Raw genomic sequence first — 19097 nt, forward strand, 5'->3', positions numbered from 1 at the left:
TAATCTAAATTCAATAATTCAAAAGATTAAATCCAAAACTTCATAATAATCTTATAAAATAATATTAAAATAATATTTAATTACTATACAAAAATATAAAATTTATATTTTAAATTTTCAGGTTATTACAGTGGTAATATCTTTTTCAATAATATTATACTAATTTTAGAGGGGATATCTTTCTTGCAAACTCTTTCAGAGTTTATATGGATCTTTTGATATAAGATATGTAGATTTCATAGAAATGATAATGAAATAGATATTATTGCATCTAAATGAATTTCATCATCAAATATCGATCGACAAATAGTTTTTGCCTGTAATATCAAAGGCCATAAATTCAAGTTTTGGCAAATTTGACATACTATCATAAAAAATCCATGGGTAAGAAACAAGAAAACAATTATTATGATAAAAGATCAATAACAAAATTACCTTATAGAACTCTAACACTATGTGTAACACTCTCTCAGTAGCAACTCCACATATTCTACTGTTCCGATAATCAGTGTCGGTCCGGACAGCTAGAACGTCCGGAAAAATATTTAAACTAAAGTGAGGAACCATAATTAATACAAATATTAATAAGAAAAATTTAGGAAAAATTTTAGAAATAAAATACAATTAAGTTAAATGAGCCGGTGCCCAAGCGATAGGTAACCCAGTAGGAAGTTGTGGTTCTCGCAACGAGGAGCCGTAGACTAGGGAAAAATTCATAAAATAATTTTTGGAACTTCAGAGAAGGGTCATTGAGGTTCCTATAGTAGAATGCCAATAAAATGCTTAGAAAATTTTTTTAATTGGTACAGACAATTTTGGTCTATTAAGCCAAACGGAGGGCATTTTGGTCATTTTGCCTTCAGAGGTAATTTTTGGCCGACTTGTCCAGTTAAGTAAATAATTAATATGACACAAAATGTGAATAAATATTGCTAAAAATTAAATTGAAAATGAGTAGAGAAGAAAAGAAAATAAGATTATATTAAATGACAATTTTGACATCACATGATGTCATCAACCCTTTTCCCACCGATAACAATTAAGCTAACCCATTAAAAAGGGATAATTAAGACAAAAATAAACAAAAGCAATCAGATTCATCTCTTCTTCCTCAACCAGCCGGCTGCTCATTTCCCTTTCTCCATTGAAGAAGTTTCCACACCTCTTCCAAACCTTGATTCTACTTCCTTAAACCTTAAGTCTACTTCAACAAAACTTGTCTACACAACTTGGCAAGGTGTTTTGCTGCCAAAAAAAGCCAAGAAACTGAAGTTTGTGAAGGGAGAAAATTCTGCTCACTTGTGGTAAGTGACAAAACTCTTGCTCTTTTTAGTTTAATTCATGTTTAATGGCATGATATGTGTAGGAAATGTAAGAAAATGAAATAAACAAATATGTGTGTGCACCCTACAAGTTTAGGCAGCTAGATTTAGTTAGGGTTAGTGATTTTGCTTAATAGCAAAGTGTTGAAGAGCAGCCCTTAGTGCTAAATGCATGATTGAATTTAGTTGTGTAGGTGAAATGCAAGGATTAAGTATGTATAAACATGAAAAAAATATGGACACTTAACAATATTAGGGTTTGCTCATGTAATGGTTCATTAACCTTGTAATGGTCAATTAGTGACCATTTGAATGTGTATAATAAGGAAATGAAGTGAGTTGAAGCTTGGCATTTGTGTATGGGTGAGCTGCCTTAGCTGACTTGCAGGACTAAGCATGAGTCCAGCAGGTTTGGGCAGCCATAAATGGAGTTGTAGAGGTTCAATTGGTGCAAGGCCAATTGGACATGAAACTAGACACATAATGGCACAACTTTGGTGAAGAAACCCTGCCTAGAAAACCAAACCAAGTTGACCTAAAAGTTGTCCTAATCTGGGTGACTTGCATTCTGCCTGGGCAAAATGACCAAATAAATAGTGTCTATTCATTTGGTCATAACTCAGTGTAGAAAGGTCCAATTGACCTGAAATTTTACCAGCAGAAAGTTTATATATAGACCTACAACTTTTGGGTTAGGTTGCAGTCACTGCACAAAACACTGTAGATTTGTTCAGTCCAGAAAATCTGGAAAGTTTGCAATCCAGCCAGTTATGGTGTTTAGGCCATAACTTGAGTTACAAAACTCTAAATGGAGTGATTCAAAAAAAAGAAATGTAACTAGACACAATAAGGAACAACTTTCATGTTGACAACTTTGCCAAATTTCCACTATAAAAATGACCAATGGAACAGTAAACACAAGGCTTGAAATCTAAAAATTTTGGACAACTAGCACTAAGCTTAGAAATGGTATTGGTAACCAATGCCAACAACTTTGGAATGCAAAATGTGGTATGTTGGTGATATTTGAACCAATATACCTATTATCTATGAAAAAGTCAACATTTTAGTTGACTAATGAAATGAATAGTAATCTTACATATAAAGTATAAATATTCAAGAAGTGACTTTATAATATGCCCTAGTAGGCCTAATGTGATTGGTTTGGATAGGTTGGCATGCCAATAGGGTTCTGATAGCAGTATTGCGTATGATGTATGGCTTCATTGCCATTCTGTGATGATAGCCTATGGCTATACTGATTATGATGTTATACTTGGCTTTATGCCTTATTACTTTTATGGCTTATTAGCCATTCTGTTTACACACCGGGAGACACATTGTGACCGATGGTGTGACGGCCCTAGTGAAGGAACGGAAGCGTGAAAAACACAAGTTTATACCATTGAATTCAAAAAATTTTCACCTAGGGTCACATGCATCATGCAAGATTTATTTTTATCTATTTGATTTCAATGATAAACAACATATTAAAACACTTTTAATATGTTTTTGGATCTGTATTTTCCATTTAAGATTTTAAAATTAATCAGATTAATTTTAGAACCCTAGATTAAATCAAGAACGATTACACTAACCTCTTGATGTACTGCAACGTGTCTGCGCCTTTAAGATTCGTCTTAAGGACACCAGATGTTGTCCCTCTAGCTTGTCCACACCAAGAACACCTATGGCAGCCCTTGAACAGCTTCTAAAGCCTTTTCTATTCATTAGAAATTCAAGTTCTGCCTTTTAAGAGATTAGAGATGTAAACAGGACACTAGAAACAATTTCTAGTATTCTTAATTCAAGAGATTGATGGCTAATCTCTTTGAATTGATGAGAGATGAAGAAGAATAGATAAAAAACCTCAAAGTGGCGTGACAAAGGAGAGGAGTGGCTGCTGGTTGCTTTTTCTTTTCATAACAACACTTAAATAGCTAGGTTAACACATTAAACCCTTGCCACATGTCACCCTTTGATTAACTCTAGGTTTAAGTGACCCAATCACATTGTCCAAAGTGTCAAACCTATATTTAATCTTGATTTTAATCATCTTACATAATTAAAAAACATTTGACAAGCTTATGTGTAATCCCATGTGTCACCATCTCATGGTGTTACGTGTCACACTGTGAAATGACCAAAATGCCCATGTGTCTTAATTTTGAGTTCTTAACCCAAAATAATTATTTTTCTTCTTCTAATTAATTTATATCAAATATAAATTAATTAATTAATCTCTATTAATTAATTTCTCATTAATTAAATTCATATTTAAACACTTTAAATATAAATTTAACTTATATTATACATCCAATAATCTAGATTTGGTTTCAAGTCATGCTAGGGACTTTGCAATTTAATTGTAAACTAAACCTATTTAATTAATCAATTAAACTCTTTAATTAATTAATTAAATTATATTTAAATAGGTGATAACTTGTGTATGTGTGTGACTTACTAGGCTCATCACTAATTGGCAATGAGACATGATATCAACTCTTAATATCATCAGAACTCTTTCTTACCATAAATGATTTCTCTAAATCATTTTATGCACCTCATAGACCATGGTTAACACCTAGCATAGCATGCCATGGCCACCCAATTAGTAATAAGGTTTACCTTAAATGAACCTATAATCATATGTTACCATGCACTAGAATCTCTCTGTTACAAAATTCTAACTCAAGCTGGAGTCATGGTTTATGTCAAACTCCATTTGCTATGAATATTATATTCTCTTTTAATTCCAGTTCTTGATTAAAAAGATTTTCTCATCAGAAACTCTTTTCTGAATAAATCTATCTGTCCTGGCTAGGAACTTGAAATATCAAGAACAATTAAATGAACATAGGATTTTATCTCTATTTACTTAGAGGAACAGATTCCATCTTGATCAACACTTACCTCCATATATAACTAGTAGGAGCCAACAGATGCCCATATACTCATACACAGTACAAGTATGAAAGCAGTATCAAACTCAAACTACCTATATACAAGATAACTGTGCTATCTCAGGTCTAAAGATTATATGCGCTGATATGATTTATGACAAAACATTGACAAGAGTAAACTCCATGTGCTTGTCATAAGTATCACTGGTTCGACCTACTTATCATTTATAAGTGCCTATCATGTTTGTTATATGGTATGAGACTCACCATTCCATCTTATTTATATCTCATATAAATAACTTGGGAACAAACATGAATACAATCTTTCTGGATAAGTCATGTCCTTATTATGAAGTATCCTCGATTGTGAACCTATTTATGATACTTTGTGCTAGAAATATTGTCACTCATATTCTTAACAACTTAAGAATAATATTTCTAACAAAATATCAATGGATCTTTTCTATTACACATAAATATATTATGTAAACGGAAAAGTGGAAATGTCTTTTATTAATAAAAATATATACAAGATACATACTAAATGATATACTCTAGGGCATACTACTAACACCTAGGTACCTGGTACCCAGTGCTAGTTTACCCATTTATCCAGTCCGGTCAATTTGTATAGGTTACTTGGGCATGGAAAAGTGTAACAGTAATTGAACTGATTATTAAAGAAAATAAGGAAATGAAATATCAAGATAAAGATCAAGAATAATTACAATAAAATATAAAGAAGCTCAAAATCATCAAGAAAATAATTAACAAAATGCATGAAGAAGTTAATATCATAAAATGTAATTAGCCATCTACTAAACAATAAGCTAGAAATTATTCATTTCTTATGAACACAATAACTAGGAAATTATTACTTTTATTTGCATATTATTTTTTCTTGTATTATTAGCACCACTAAGCTTTATGCTTAGCGCGTCGTTTTTGCAGCGTAGGTATTGAAGATTTGGACAGAGGGTCAAGTAGACCATAGATTGGGTAAGGCCGTTCACAATTCTGCATAGTGTCCATGTCACCTTACAGACTACAGTTCATTGGTAGAACACTAGGTCCCATTTTATATTTTGTGATTTTTGTAAGTTTTGTAATTAAACTCTTATTTTATCATATATATTTGAAACCTATGTAATATAATTTTGTATTAATGTAAATACTTGTAACTTTGTGTTTATAAATAACATATGAGAATTTATTTATGATTTGAGCCTGATGATGATGTGAAATGAATGAATGATAAATGAAAGAATTGTTAAGAAATTGATGTGATACAAATGGAGTTTGAGAATGATTGAAAATTATTGAAAGTGTTTTTCACAGGTTTCGAAGAACTGTTTTCTCCATTTGTAGCCGGCACTCTGCCGGATTTTCTGTAAAATTTTTAGAACCTTAAATTAATTCATAATTTCAATAAATAAATTAAATGGCATAAATTTCACTTAGTGACTAAAAAAATGACTTAAATAAATTATACTTCACCAATTGTACTTTATAACTATGATAAAAATAAATAAGGAAGGATAAAAAGGATTAAAATAAAATAGGGTGTTCCGGTACACTGTATGACATATTTTACTCGGTTATACTGTAGACGGGTAAGGGGTGTCAAACTATGTTTGGATCATGGTTTGGAATGGTTTCACATTGTATGGTATGGTTGCTCTACTTATTTGGAAAGATTATTTCTAAAAAGTGGTGGTTTGAGGCCGTAAAACGGTGATTTCCTAACTATCATTTTACCATAGCCTTTCAAATAGCCAAATTGGTGATTTGGCTTAGTTTAAAATTTTTATTTTCTTATTTTATACATGCACAATATATAAAATTCTAATTATATAGCTTAAATGTTATATATTTATAAGACATATTTAGTAATTAATTAAAAAAATATAAAATGTATCTTTAATTATTATTATAACATTATTTATAAATTAAATAAATATTTTTAAATTATTTATATATTTAAAATAGTAATAAAGGGTATTATAATAATCTTTATATTTATTTTACTATATCATACTATCTAACCAAATAAAAAAAGTTATTAAATCATCTTATATCATACCATTTTTTTAAACATATTAACAATAAAAATCATATTATATAAAATAATATTATACAATATGATATATTAATAAATCACACTGCATTCAATCTAAATAGGGGGTAAGTAATTTCTTGATTAGGATAATAATATTTCTTTCTGGGTTGTTGTAAACCACCAGTTGTCTAATCGTCTAGTTTTAGTGCTTTTGCAATCATAGTGGAGAAAACATAAAACCTATGTATAGTTAAGGCTAGAGAATAGTGTTGATAACGTATTATAAAATAATGCAAAATTAAAAGAATAATAAAAGAAAGAAGATTGAGAGAAAGTGAATTTTTTATTGATTTTCAAAATGTATCAAATATTACATACATTGCCTCTATTTATAAGTATACAATACAAGAGAAGATGAATGGTTCATAATTAATGAAATACAATAAACTTATGAAAAGAAAATGAAGAATTAAGAATGCTAATGGATATCTATCGTAAATATATTTATAACACAAGAGTTAATAAATAATATATATAATTAATAATTGTATTAATAAATAAAATAAAATAATTTGATTAAATAAAATAAAATAATTTGATTAATAAGTAATTATTAATGAATTCGATTATAAAGGTGGGACTTGGGAGAGAGAATGGAAAGGATAAAATAATAATGTTATTTTTGAGAAAGAGGGGTATAAGGGTAATTTTATTCTTTCTAATATAATTAGTGTTATTGCAACTTAAATAGATTTTTGTAAAATAAAATTAAAATTGAATAATTTTGTTTTAATAAATTGAAGTTTATGAATAAAAATAAAATAATTACCAAAGATAAGGACTGTTAGTGTAATTTTTCCTAAATAATAATGTTATTGCATGTGAAATAGATTTTTAGAAAATAAAATTAAAATCAAGTAATTTTGTTCTAATGAATTGAAGTTTATGGATAAAAATGAAACAACTACCAAAATAAGGACTGTTGGTGCAATTTTCCCAAATAAACCTAATCCCAAATCTTTAATCTCTCGGTCTTTGCTCCAGCCCCCTCCTTTCACATTTCACAGAACTTCTCATCTTACGCCGCCCAACCCACAAGCCCTCTGTCATTGCCGGCCTAGTGTCTACCTTTCTCTCACTCTCGCTTCTACACGGAATCTAGAACCCTCAAGCTTGCCGCTGATCGCAACCGCCCAAATCCCAGCTGGTGCTCCTCAACCTCGCCGCTTCTCACAGGTCTTATTTTTTCATCATTTCTTGATGTCTAATAACCTACAATTAAGAGCTTGACTATAATATAGGACTGAGCAAATAAACTAAATCAAAGGCCCTAAATATAACAGTAAACAGAATATTTACCACATTGAGCAATCCAAAGTAAGCAGTTGGTCTTATCGTTTGATCATTTCACCAGAGCTAGATTCTTATCCACGACAAAGAAGCTACCATGCCTACTGTGAATGTGGTGAGAGATCGTCTTTTCGCGGCTCTAGGAAGAACTTACAGTAATCTTCACTTCCTCTATAGCTTCCCAATTCTCGTGCATTCAACGAAATCACTTGTTCTTTTTTTTTTTTTCTTTTTTTGGTTATTGAATTGCATTTGATTTCGTGTTTGATTGTTGAATTGTAGCTCAGGAGGAGTTCGAGGATCTTTGCTTCAGTTTTGGTATTGAGCTTGATGATGTGGTAAGGGTTTCGGTTTCTCTTTCTTTTATGAGATTTTCTTAAGACCTAATCTAGCGTGAAGTAATTGAATTTTATAGTTTCAAGCTATTATTTTAGTTGCATGATTGAAAATGCAAAAATATTTGCTTGTATCAGACAACCGATGAAGCCATTAGTAGAAAAGAGAGGCATGAAGAAGAAAAAGCAAATGAGAACGAAGAAATTATTTATAAAATCGAAGTTCCTGCTAACAGGTACTTTTAACCATATACATGGTCTCTACGCATAATATTCTGTGCTGGTGGTTTAGGTTTTAGCTTTTATATGCACATATAGGTAAAGGGCAATGGAGGTTACCCTTCCATTCCCTTTCCTCTCTATTTTAGAAGAACTGTGTATTAGATATTACGTGCTCTAGAAAGGGTCTCATGCAATTTGAAAAACAAAAAAAGTTCAGCCTCTCCCGTTGCTCTTACTTTCCTTTGGTATCAGTATAGAGTCTGCATTGCCATGACATATTATTTGCTTTGGCCTTGTATCTTATTCTAGGAGTTTTCTCTCTAAAAGGTGCCTATCGTGAAGAGGATGCTTACTTGCTTATAGGCCATTAGATTTCCTCCACCTCAATCGATGTTGGACAGAGGTTGCAAAGTTTATTGCAGTTTGGCTTCCAATTAATGAAATATATTGTAATGAAGTGTTGCCTCCCAATTAATGAAGCCTAATTTTAATGAGGCCCTCCTAGTTAGGGGTGATGATTATTCGGTTTGAACCGAATAAATCGAATTGAACCGCCTTAATTTGATAATTCGATTTGGTTTTTAAGATAATTCTGTTCGGTTCGGTTTTACATTTTAAGAATTTTAGTTATTTTTGTTTAGTTCGGTTTTGAAGAGAAAAAAAATCGGTTGAACTAAACTGAACCGAACTGCTGTATTAATTTTTAAATTAATTTATTTTTATAGGGATTTTATGAATTTTATATATATATATAAATTGTTTAATTTCATTGATTAGTGGTTATTAGGTTTAAATTAAGGTCAAAATTATACAAAACAACTTAAAAATCAAGTCTAAATTAAAAAACTATCAAAACTTAAAAGCTGATCGGTTTGAATTGAATCGAATCAAAATAGAGCGGTTCGGTTCAATTTGGTTTTCATTCATTTCAGTTCGGTTTGGTTTCTAAAATATAGTAATTCCGTTAATTTGGTTTTGATGGTTCAGTTCGGTTTGAACTGAATGCTAAGCCCTACTCCTAGTGCCATTGATGATGGGCTAAGTAATTATGTCTCTATAAGCTATTTCCTGCTTTGCCTTTGGGTCTAATGGTTTTGTCCCTTAACCCTCTGTTTGGATGGGTGGAAAATGGGGTGGAAGGAAAATAAGTTGGGGAAAATAAAGTGGGATAGTCACTTTCCACTGTTTGGAAACATATAGGAAAATAAAAGGGGAAGAAAATAAGGTAGACTATACAGCTGGTTCCTTTCTCTGCAAATTGGAGAGAACAATGTGCGGAAATCCTGAAATGACATATATGCCATTGTACATTATGAAATAACATATTGCATTGTTCTTTCTGCCTGATGCTTGTCCTTTCTCTATTAAATCCCATGCACTGCTTTGATTACAACAATATCATTTTCAATATTTTTTTATTTGGAAGTTGTTACATTATAGTTAGTATATGGATTAATTATCGTATAGGAAAAGCCTGCTTAAGATGGAGAGTATAATGTAAATTCAAGATTATATAATTAGTTTTCTTTCTATTCTCTTTTCTTTTCAAACAAGAGAAAATACATTTACTTTTCCCCATAATCAAACAAGAGGAGGTAAAATAAATTTCTTTTTAAAACCTTTTTTCCCTACTTTTTTTTTGCTTATTTTCTTTCCTCCCTCCTTATCTTTCCTAACATAGGGTAAAAGGCGCTTTATATGGGAGAAAAAAATTCTTAGAACCTATGTTAGTTGGACTTGGGTATGAGATCCAGTACGGGTATGTGCCCAAGAGTTAGAAATACCAAAATTTTATAGACTTCCCCACTAATTTGAAGTGTTAAATAATCGTACTCAAGTTTATATAATATGATTACTTGAAGGTAAAATGAAATGGTTAGAACTTACTCCCTTTGATGTGGTATGCAGGTTGGGTCCATTCATGTCATCCATGGAAAGTTGGAAACATACATTTAAATGAATATTATTGTTAATGCAGATGCTTACTCTTAAATAAATTTTATCTTGAATCTTTTTGACTGGGTCTGATCCACTTTTTATTTTTATTTTTTTTACTGTTGAATCTTGTAACAGTGTAATTTCTGTCTATTTGCTGCCTTGATTACATCTTTTTCATTTTCTTTTTCTTTTTCTATTGGCTGAATTTATTTTTAGCTAGGTGGTTGAATTTTAAATTGAAGTATTACTAATTCCCTTAAGTATTGATGTTTAGGTTGCAGGTTACTTTTGTGGGCTAAAACTTAAATAAAGAAATTATTTAATGGGCAAATGAGAGGAAAATACTTCATGCTGAATGTTTGTATTCAATGACAATGAATAGAAAAGAATGTTGATAGCCATTTTGTTTCATCTATGCTCAGATATGATTTGCTTTGCCTTGAGGGGCTAGCTCAAGCCCTCCGCATCTTTAACAAGCAGGATAAGACACCAACTTATACTGTTGCCAACATTAGCAAGGAATCAATGCATAAGATGCAAGTAAAGCCAGAGGTATTTGTTTATTATTTTAGACAGAAATCAAATATGGCCTAATTCATGATTTCAATTTATTCCATGGTATGAGAATTTTTGTCCTTACTCCTTACTGTAGACATCATCCATTCGTCCCTACATTGTTTGTGCTGTTTTAAGAGATATTACATTTGATGAAGCAAGTTACAACAGCTTCATTGATCTCCAAGATAAGCTTCATCAAAACATTTGCAGGTAATACTCTGACTTGATGTTGTTTAGCTGTTACTTTCTTAGGTTTTTATGTAGTTTTCCTTGCTTTTGCAATGTTCACATCTCATTCTTGTTTTAGGCGAAGAACATTAGTTGCAATTGGGACTCATGACTTGGATACATTACAAGGTCCTTTCACTTATGAGGTGGGCTTCTGCTTATGCATTTCTTATTTATTTGTCACAAAATCTCTTCATGCATTTACTGTATTTTGGTAATATAATGCTGGGGTGTGAGCACTATAGTTGTATGGTGATGCTTTAGATCCTTCCTCCTTGGGAGAAAAGGGGAAGCTTTAACTTGCATGAAGTCTTTATGGGACAATGGACCATATCAATCGTTGGGCATTCAATGGTCTCGATGGTACTCTTGTGAATGAAACAATTCTTTGGTGATGTTATTTACGGTTTGCCAATTTTGTATCAAGAGTGGTGTTTATGTTGCAAATCCATGTGGCTGTTTCCCCCACTTTCTTTCTGTGGGCAGAATAGTTGTTGAGTTTCAAATATTCATTTGTGAAGCTCATCCATGTTTGTGTTTGGAATGATTTGTGTTAGTTTGAAAAATTTCCTTGCTCTCAATGTGCTTTCTTTAATAATGTTCATATCACATGAGAACTGAAGTTTGACAGAATACTCCATTGTTAACCCATTTTATCTGCCCATTTTCAGGCTTTGCCTCCTCAAGACATAAATTTTATTCCACTAAAACAGGTAAGAATTTAATTTTGTTCTTATTTACATATTATTTAAACAAAAGTACTCTTTTATGCTATAAGACAGCGAGTGGCACTTGGTCTTGTCAGGATGTAGTTTGTTTGAACTAGAGAGATGTGAACAACTACTTCACCTCTGTTGTCATTCTTGCTATTGTTAGTATTGGTAATTTGGTATTACATGTTTTTGACCTTTATGAATCTTAATCTGTGTATAACTGGCACCTGCTAGTCTGCGGGATACATAAGTATGGCTTTATGTCGGTTCTCATGAGTCATAGCGTAATACTTGGCTGATATAATGCATAAGAGTGCAGTGAAATATCTACATCAGCAAACTGTTTTTATCCCTATTTTTCATGCCATCAAATCGGAGCTTCTTTTTTAGAATTGTGTGGCCCTATACTTCTCATTGTCATCTGCTTTGTTTTTTACAGTTATCGTTGCAAGAGAAGTGTTTTATTAAATTAGTTTTGATTTCTTATATATTTGGTTCTTGTTTAGGTCAAAAAATACAGAGCTGATGAGCTGATGGAGTTTTACCGGGTGAGCTGACCCCAAGGCATTTGCATTTCACTGTCCATCAGTGCTTTTGACAAATCCTAACTTTGAATTTATATTTTCCCCCTTATAAATATTGAGATATTGGCAGTTCTTTGCATACTTTCAGGATTATTGAATTGACTTCTAAAAATTTGTAATGTTGAATATTTTGCAATCACAGGAGCATGATTTGAAGCTGAAGAAATTTTTGCATATAATTGAGAACTCACCAGTGTTCCCTGTCTTATATGACAGTAACAGGTATGGGCACATTATCTTAATGTAATATCGTAATTACAAAAATTCTAAAGAAATTAATTTCATTGGTTGATGTGGTTCTGTATTTTTTTTACACTGTTTTCTGATTTCTCTTAATATGATGTGTGCCAACAATGTGTTAAGATGTTCCATATTCATGTTAAAAGTATGGATATGTAATGTTTCCTTGATGTACATGGGCTATAATAATTGACTTCTGTCATTTTTTAAAATAATTTAAATTCATATCTGCAGAACTGTCTTATCTCTGCCGCCAATTATTAATGGTGCACATTCAGCTATCACTTTGAAGACAAAGAATGTTTTCATTGAATGTACAGCCACTGACCTGACAAAGGCTAAGATTGTTTTGAACACAATGGTAAAGATCTTGAATGCTCTGGTTGTTTTTGCTTGCTATTTTGTGGTTTTCACTTATTGGTTTTTTTGGTAATTGTTGTTCCTTTGATTTCTTAGGTAACAACTTTTTCAGCATATTGTAAAAGAAAATTTGAGGTGGAACCAGTTGAAGTGATATATTCTGATGGAAAGGCATATGTCTATCCTGACTTATCTTCCTATAATATGGAAGTTCCTCTATCATATATTACTGGCTCAATTGGAGTTTCTTTTAAGGCAGAAGAGGTATTTGAACTCCTTTAATTTCTGCACTTCTTACTAGATTTAGTTATAGCGTGTGCAGCTCTGCACCTAAATGTAAATAAGGCATCAAATGTGCCATTTCAGATGGCATTATCGTTGGTTAAACCATACGCTGGAAGTTTACTGCTATGCTAGTATGTTTCTGATCATAACTGGGCTTCAGTCTTATACAAAGCAATGATGAGAGTAAGCATGCTCTATTTTCTGAAGCAAAGGTCCTCCCAGATTGTTCAAATGTACTTAAAAACTTCCAATGCACATTGCATAAACAAAAGCTTCTTGTTTGATTTCCTTGTATGCTGCAGATTGTCCTACATTTGGAAGTGTTGAGAATCAACGTTAGTAGTTGGGTCATGGTATAAAAGACTTGTCCAATGGCGTTTCAATAAAACTTTGATTAGAAAATAAATTTGGGCTGAAATGTAATTAGTGTTCATTTGATTGGATTGAGTTGCCAACTTTATATGTGGGAAGTTTCCTTGAGGGGAAGTCATCTAAAATGGTTTAGGCATGTACAATAACGATCAATAAATTCACTATTGAGGTGTCATTTTTATGTTGTCAGCCTAGAGGGAAGGAGAAAGAAAGAAAGGCAAACTTGGCTGACTGAGGTTGTGAGAAGAACTGAATGCCTTGGTTTAGTAGTTACAAGAGTAATAGTTGTTATTATGGTCTTGTTGAGCTTTGCTGAATCATAAGGATGGATTTCCTTTCTTGTCTCATTCATTGTGGATTTGAATTAAAAATGCCATTGCCTTAAACTCATCTTTTCTGGTTAATTGGTTTGCACTTTTTAGTAAGAATTCTAGAAAGTCTTTTTTTGGTTTAAGGATCATGTAAAATGGTGCAAGGAAATCAGCCGGGAATATTCTACTGTATATAATTTCTATGCCTTCGTATTTTTGCAATTGGTGGCATGTTAATTTGAGCATGTAGCTGCATATCATGTTGTCAAAGGCATGCTTGAGTTGTTGCCGATGGTCACCATATCTTGCTAGACTACCACTCACAGAGTTGCTGGCCACCAATGTTTCCATCTCCAGAATGCATGTGCCTCAAACCTTTATCCTACGTGGTTTCTGGTCTTTTCTGTTTCTGTTTCTGTTTCTGTTTCCTCCCTTGGTTCCTCTGTTTCTGCTCTGTTTTTGTTTCTCTCTCTCTTGAATTGTTACACTGAAACCATCTCACGAGAGCTGGCTCAAAATGGCTGGGAGGATGGGCATACCAAATACGTTAATTATACAATTAGCATCCATTGGCAATCAAATATTTGAATTTGAGGAGGCCCTCCCTCTAAACAAGATTTCTCTAATCCCAAACTCTCTAATGGAAAATCTGATGTCACACAGAAGAAACTGAACCTCTATGTCATTTTCTTGAGCGTTGGTTAAGTTAGCCATTTCCTTGTCCTTGCAATCGGTTTTTGCAGTAGCCCTTACAACCCAAATAGTGAGCAAATTCCAGACATTTTATTACTGCTAAGATTGTTAACTTCTATAAATTTTGTTAAATAATTCTAATATTTTGAATTATTATGAATTTTAAGACCATGCTTGCTGTCTTTCTAGGCTTTTATTTTAGCGCTTTTTGTATGTATTATGACATTCTAATGCTTGACATTCTCCTTTTCTCTGTTCCACACAATGAAATTTATAATGACCATTGGGATTACCCTTTAGGTCACAAGTCTGTTAAATCGGATGCAATTGCAAGCTGAGCAGTCTGTATCTGGTGCTGATCAATGTAATATCAATGTATCTATACCTCCAAGCAGAAGCGATGTTCTTCACCCATGTGATGTTATGGAGGTAGTAATAGTTGCAGTTATTTATCACCTCCAGCACCAAAAGCTGTTGGTTGTATCTCATGTTGCTAATAATAAGCTATTTTATTTTCAAGGATGTTGCAATTGCTTATGGGTATAATAATATTCCAAAGAGAAAGCTACCATCATTGAAGCCATTAGCATTGAATCAGCTTGAGGATCTAATTAGAGTGGAGGTACTAGAAAGATCATTCATCTCTCTGTCAACCTGTGTCTCTCTAGATCCATTCTCTCTGCTGCTTTAATTGGTGGTAGTAGTTACTATTCTTTTGATTGACTTTTCTAGGGTTTCTTTTTTAGGTTGCAATGAACGGGTTTACAGAGGTTTTGACATGGATTTTATGCTCTTATCGGGAGAATTTTTCCATGTTAAATAAAAAAGATGATGGATCAACTGCTGTGATTGTTGGAAATCCTCGTTCATCTGACTTCGAGGTTAGCATGTCCTATTACTTTTTGCTAGGGGTTTTGATGGATAAGCTAGATATAGTATTGGACACTTTGGGGCTGACAAGCAAGATATGATCTACTGGAGTGTTAAAGCCACTATAATTTTGTATGGTTGTGCATTTCTATTGTTTGGCAAGTAATACTTCTTGGGGCATTCTTTTTGTTCTGTTTCTCTGTGACTGAGGTTTGAACAAAAGCTCATTGTTGTGAAGAAAAATTGTTTGCACTGTTTTTCCACCATAAGCAGGCTCTAAATAATTCAACTATTTCTCTTTAAAATGATAGTTGAGGATGGTTAATATGTAATATCTTCTGAAATATTTTCTTCCAGTTCACTGGGTTTGTTACCCGAAGTCTTGTTTCAAATATTTTGACTTCTGTATCCTTCAATGATATAAGCAATGTAAACATATTAGATATTACTATTACTTCTTCAATAGAACAGCCATATGTTATGCATCAGAAGAAGCTAGCTGTTCTTTCAACCTTTATTTTCCAATTTTAGGATGTAAAAAACTGCACATAACATTTTAAAATCTCCCTTTGTAGACAGATACATGGTTTTTACTAATTCAAATTTCACCTTTGTTTGAGTAGGCTGTCCGAACCAGCCTTATGCCTGGTGCTTTGAAAATAGTTGGACATAATAAGGATCATCCAAAGCCAATAAAGGTATTCATTTCTCATTCTCTTATAGATTTCATTGTTTCACAGAATTGTATACCACTTCTTTCCACATATGCAAAATGAAGGTGCATATAATTCTGCTAGTGCTGACCATTTGTAATATTGGTGAAGCACGATAATGATTCATACAGTAGGAAGATACCCTCCCTTGACAGAATAACTATTTACCTGGTGTAATCTCTTGTATATGCAAATACATGTGGTCTCTGCATATGTGCAGTTGTGCCATTATTCCATGGAACCTTGATTGGTACATCTGTTAGAATCATCCGCAAAACCCTTGCCCGCCCCATAATGATAGCGTTGTCCTTGCTTTTCATGTATGGTGATGTATATATTTGCATGACTCATGTTTGAAATTGGCCCTAGATTTTTGAAGTGGGTGATGTAGTACATCTGGATGAGAGTAAAGATGTTGGTGCAGCAAATCGTCGCCTACTTGCAGCTCTATATTGTGGCACTAACTCCGGATTTGAGGTACAATTTTCTTGCTGACAAAGGATTTTTCTCAGAAAAAATTAGATAAGTGAGAAAGAAGTGATGCCTTGCAATGATTTCCTTGATTGTTTTTGATCAATTGTAATGCAACAAATTGTTTCTCAATTCTGGCTGATATTATTTTTTGATTTTCTTATTTGAAGTCACATTTATTTATAATATATGGCTGATGCATTATGAATGATCTTTCAGAATCTCTAGAAGTGGTAAATGTATGGGGAAGAGTTGCATGCGTTTTAGGTTTAGTTCTCATGGAACAAAAATTAAAAAGTATTGATGATTCCATAGTTATTAAAGCTTTAGGCTCAAGGCTCACCAGACTCCAACTCTAGCACCTTATGCGCCTAGGCATTCGCCTTTGTTTCAGGCACAAGCCTTTAGAAAGGCATACCCTCTTTATTTTCACCTTTAGCAAGCACTCTCATTGGCAAAAAGCACCACTGCTTAAACTTGATATTTGTCGATCTATAAGAATTCTATATTGCTGCGCAAGGAAGTTTTTAGAATTAGTATTGCCGGTGATAACTAGTCATCAAAATCTCCTCAAACCAACAGCACCCAAGATCACAAACCTCCCATATTTCCATTTTCAATGCTACCACTCTATTATTATCTCCTCTTTTTTTTTTTTTTATAAATTACATCTACACCTATTTTAAGATATATGCCAAAGGAAAACAAAAAAGCTTCATCCACTAACTTGAAAACTAATTCTCTTTTAGTTCTTAGAGATAGGAAGAACACGAAGATATTGATTTTGAAAATGAGTATCGAGAGGATGAAAGTGTTTATGATTGCTTGACTTTAGCTTGGAGACATTAAAAGATTATTCGAGTTTCAATATATTAGTTTAAACTTTTAGTAGTTTATTTTTATTTTATTTAGATTGCAAAATTATTATTACTTCAATTCTCATTAGTTATATTAATTTTTAATTTCATGTTATTTGAAGTTTGATTCAATATTCACATTTATTTGACTTTTATGAAATTTTTATTTTTATTTTTATTTTTATTTTTTTTTAACTTTTGCTCCTCATCTCGCTTAGGTGCACGCCTGCGCTTTGAACCTTTAATAAATATGGATGATTCTCAAAAAATTTGTCTTATGTTCATTCTCCTTGCTTTATAGCTTTGTCAGGACTCACGCAAGGTGAAGTATTGACATTTTAAACTTTCTTTTTTGCAGTTGATTCATTCCTTGGTCGACAGAGTCATGGAAGTGATGGGGACTCCTTTTGTACCAGTTGGTGACAATACGGGGTATTACATTCAGTGTTCTGATGTAAGTATCTAACTTTGTTGTAGTTTCTTCAAGGTAATTCTGGAGTTCTGGTAATGAGGTTACTTACACCCTTTATTTTTAATGAAGGCACCTGAGTTTCTTCAGGGTAGACAAGCAAGTATCATTTACAAGGGCAAGTGCATTGGCATTTTTGGTATTGTGCACCCTGAGGTATTTATTTTTATGTATAAACTGTCATTAAGCAAATTAAGCTATATATGCTTGTATATCATAAATTGAGCTTTGTTACTGCAAAGATTTTATCCCTTGGACGGTTGGACCACTTTGTTAGTGTCTGTTTTATTTGCTTTTCCAAGAAGCTCCAACTTTCAATATACTCTTCCTTCATCCAAATCAAATGTATGTTGGTTATGGTTTATTATGTGTTTAGCCATTGCTTATAGTATTTGTAAATTTTCTTTCTGGTTAACATTCTACTTCAACGTCTTCTCAGGTTTTGAACAACTTTGATGTTCCTGATCCATGCTCCTTCTTGGAACTGGACATTGAGTCTTTCTTATAGGGTCTATGACCACAAATGTAAGTTAAGCAGTTCTTGTGTCTTTCCATTTTCAGACTGGAGGAAAAAAGAAAAAGCCTCTGAAACACATGCACAGTCTGGGGTTAAAGAGTTTAGACTTGTTGAATATGCAGGTATATCGGCCTGCTCGCGTACATGTTTACTTAGATAAGTGATTTTTGCGGTCCAAAATCTGCGAGAGAATTCATTGGCCAGCTTAGGCAAAATACTGTTTCTTTCATAACGTTATCCTATGGAAATTGCACTTTCTTTTGTGTGATGTTCTAGCAATGTAACATGTATCCCGAGTACTGTAAATGATAAGCTATTTCGTAGTTCGGCTTCTCAAAAATCTCTTGGAGGCTTAATAACAATTAGAAAAATCCTAAACTGTTACTCCTCTTTCTATTAGACATAACTGGGCTTTCTGTAAGTTGCTTCGGCCTAGTCGATGGACATGGTCAGTAGAGCTGTCCACAGGTTTCGGTAGACTAGTCGATTCAATCCTCAAAATTGTCACAAAAATCAAGAATATTACAAAAAATAAAAAAAACCTCATATTTTTATGTGAAAATATTTTACCGCGGATTTATAAGTAAAACACAATATAATAATATTTTTCATTGCCTATATTATTCTGACACAAACAAAAAAAATTTATTTCAGAAAAATCAAGAATATTGTGGGAAACTTAAAAGTAATTTTTTTTATTTGATTTGTGAATATTTTTCATGGCTTT

At 32.6% G+C, this 19097-nt stretch overlaps 1 protein-coding gene across 1 annotated transcript; it reads left to right on the plus strand.

The window, feature by feature from the left end:
• Positions 1 to 7312: 7312 nt before the first annotated feature.
• On the plus strand, positions 7313 to 18791 carry LOC110657464 (phenylalanine--tRNA ligase beta subunit, cytoplasmic). Its single transcript, XM_058136048.1, has 21 exons — positions 7313 to 7520; positions 7699 to 7789; positions 7917 to 7972; positions 8108 to 8205; positions 10552 to 10681; positions 10782 to 10897; positions 10995 to 11061; positions 11587 to 11628; positions 12135 to 12176; positions 12355 to 12434; positions 12687 to 12813; positions 12909 to 13076; positions 14774 to 14902; positions 14994 to 15095; positions 15220 to 15354; positions 15967 to 16041; positions 16426 to 16533; positions 17743 to 17838; positions 17926 to 18009; positions 18293 to 18378; positions 18493 to 18791. Exons 2-20 carry the CDS (start codon positions 7732 to 7734, stop codon positions 18359 to 18361), a joined length of 1782 nt encoding a protein of 593 aa, XP_057992031.1. The 5' UTR covers positions 7313 to 7520; positions 7699 to 7731; the 3' UTR covers positions 18362 to 18378; positions 18493 to 18791.
• The last annotated feature ends 306 nt before the right edge of the window (positions 18792 to 19097 follow it).

This window comes from Hevea brasiliensis, chromosome 2 (assembly GCF_030052815.1).
Source record: "Hevea brasiliensis isolate MT/VB/25A 57/8 chromosome 2, ASM3005281v1, whole genome shotgun sequence".
Taxonomy (NCBI): Eukaryota; Viridiplantae; Streptophyta; class Magnoliopsida; order Malpighiales; family Euphorbiaceae; genus Hevea; species Hevea brasiliensis.

Coding starts and splice junctions, on each gene's coding strand:
- LOC110657464 (XM_058136048.1), top strand. CDS start 7,732: ATGCCTACTGTGAATGTGGTGAGAGATCGTCTTTTCGCGGCTCTAGGA. Junction 7,790..7,916: donor GGCTCTAGGAAGAACTTACA/GTAATCTTCACT, acceptor GTTGAATTGTAG/CTCAGGAGGAGTTCGAGGAT. Junction 13,077..14,773: donor TTTCTTTTAAGGCAGAAGAG/GTATTTGAACTC, acceptor ATTACCCTTTAG/GTCACAAGTCTGTTAAATCG.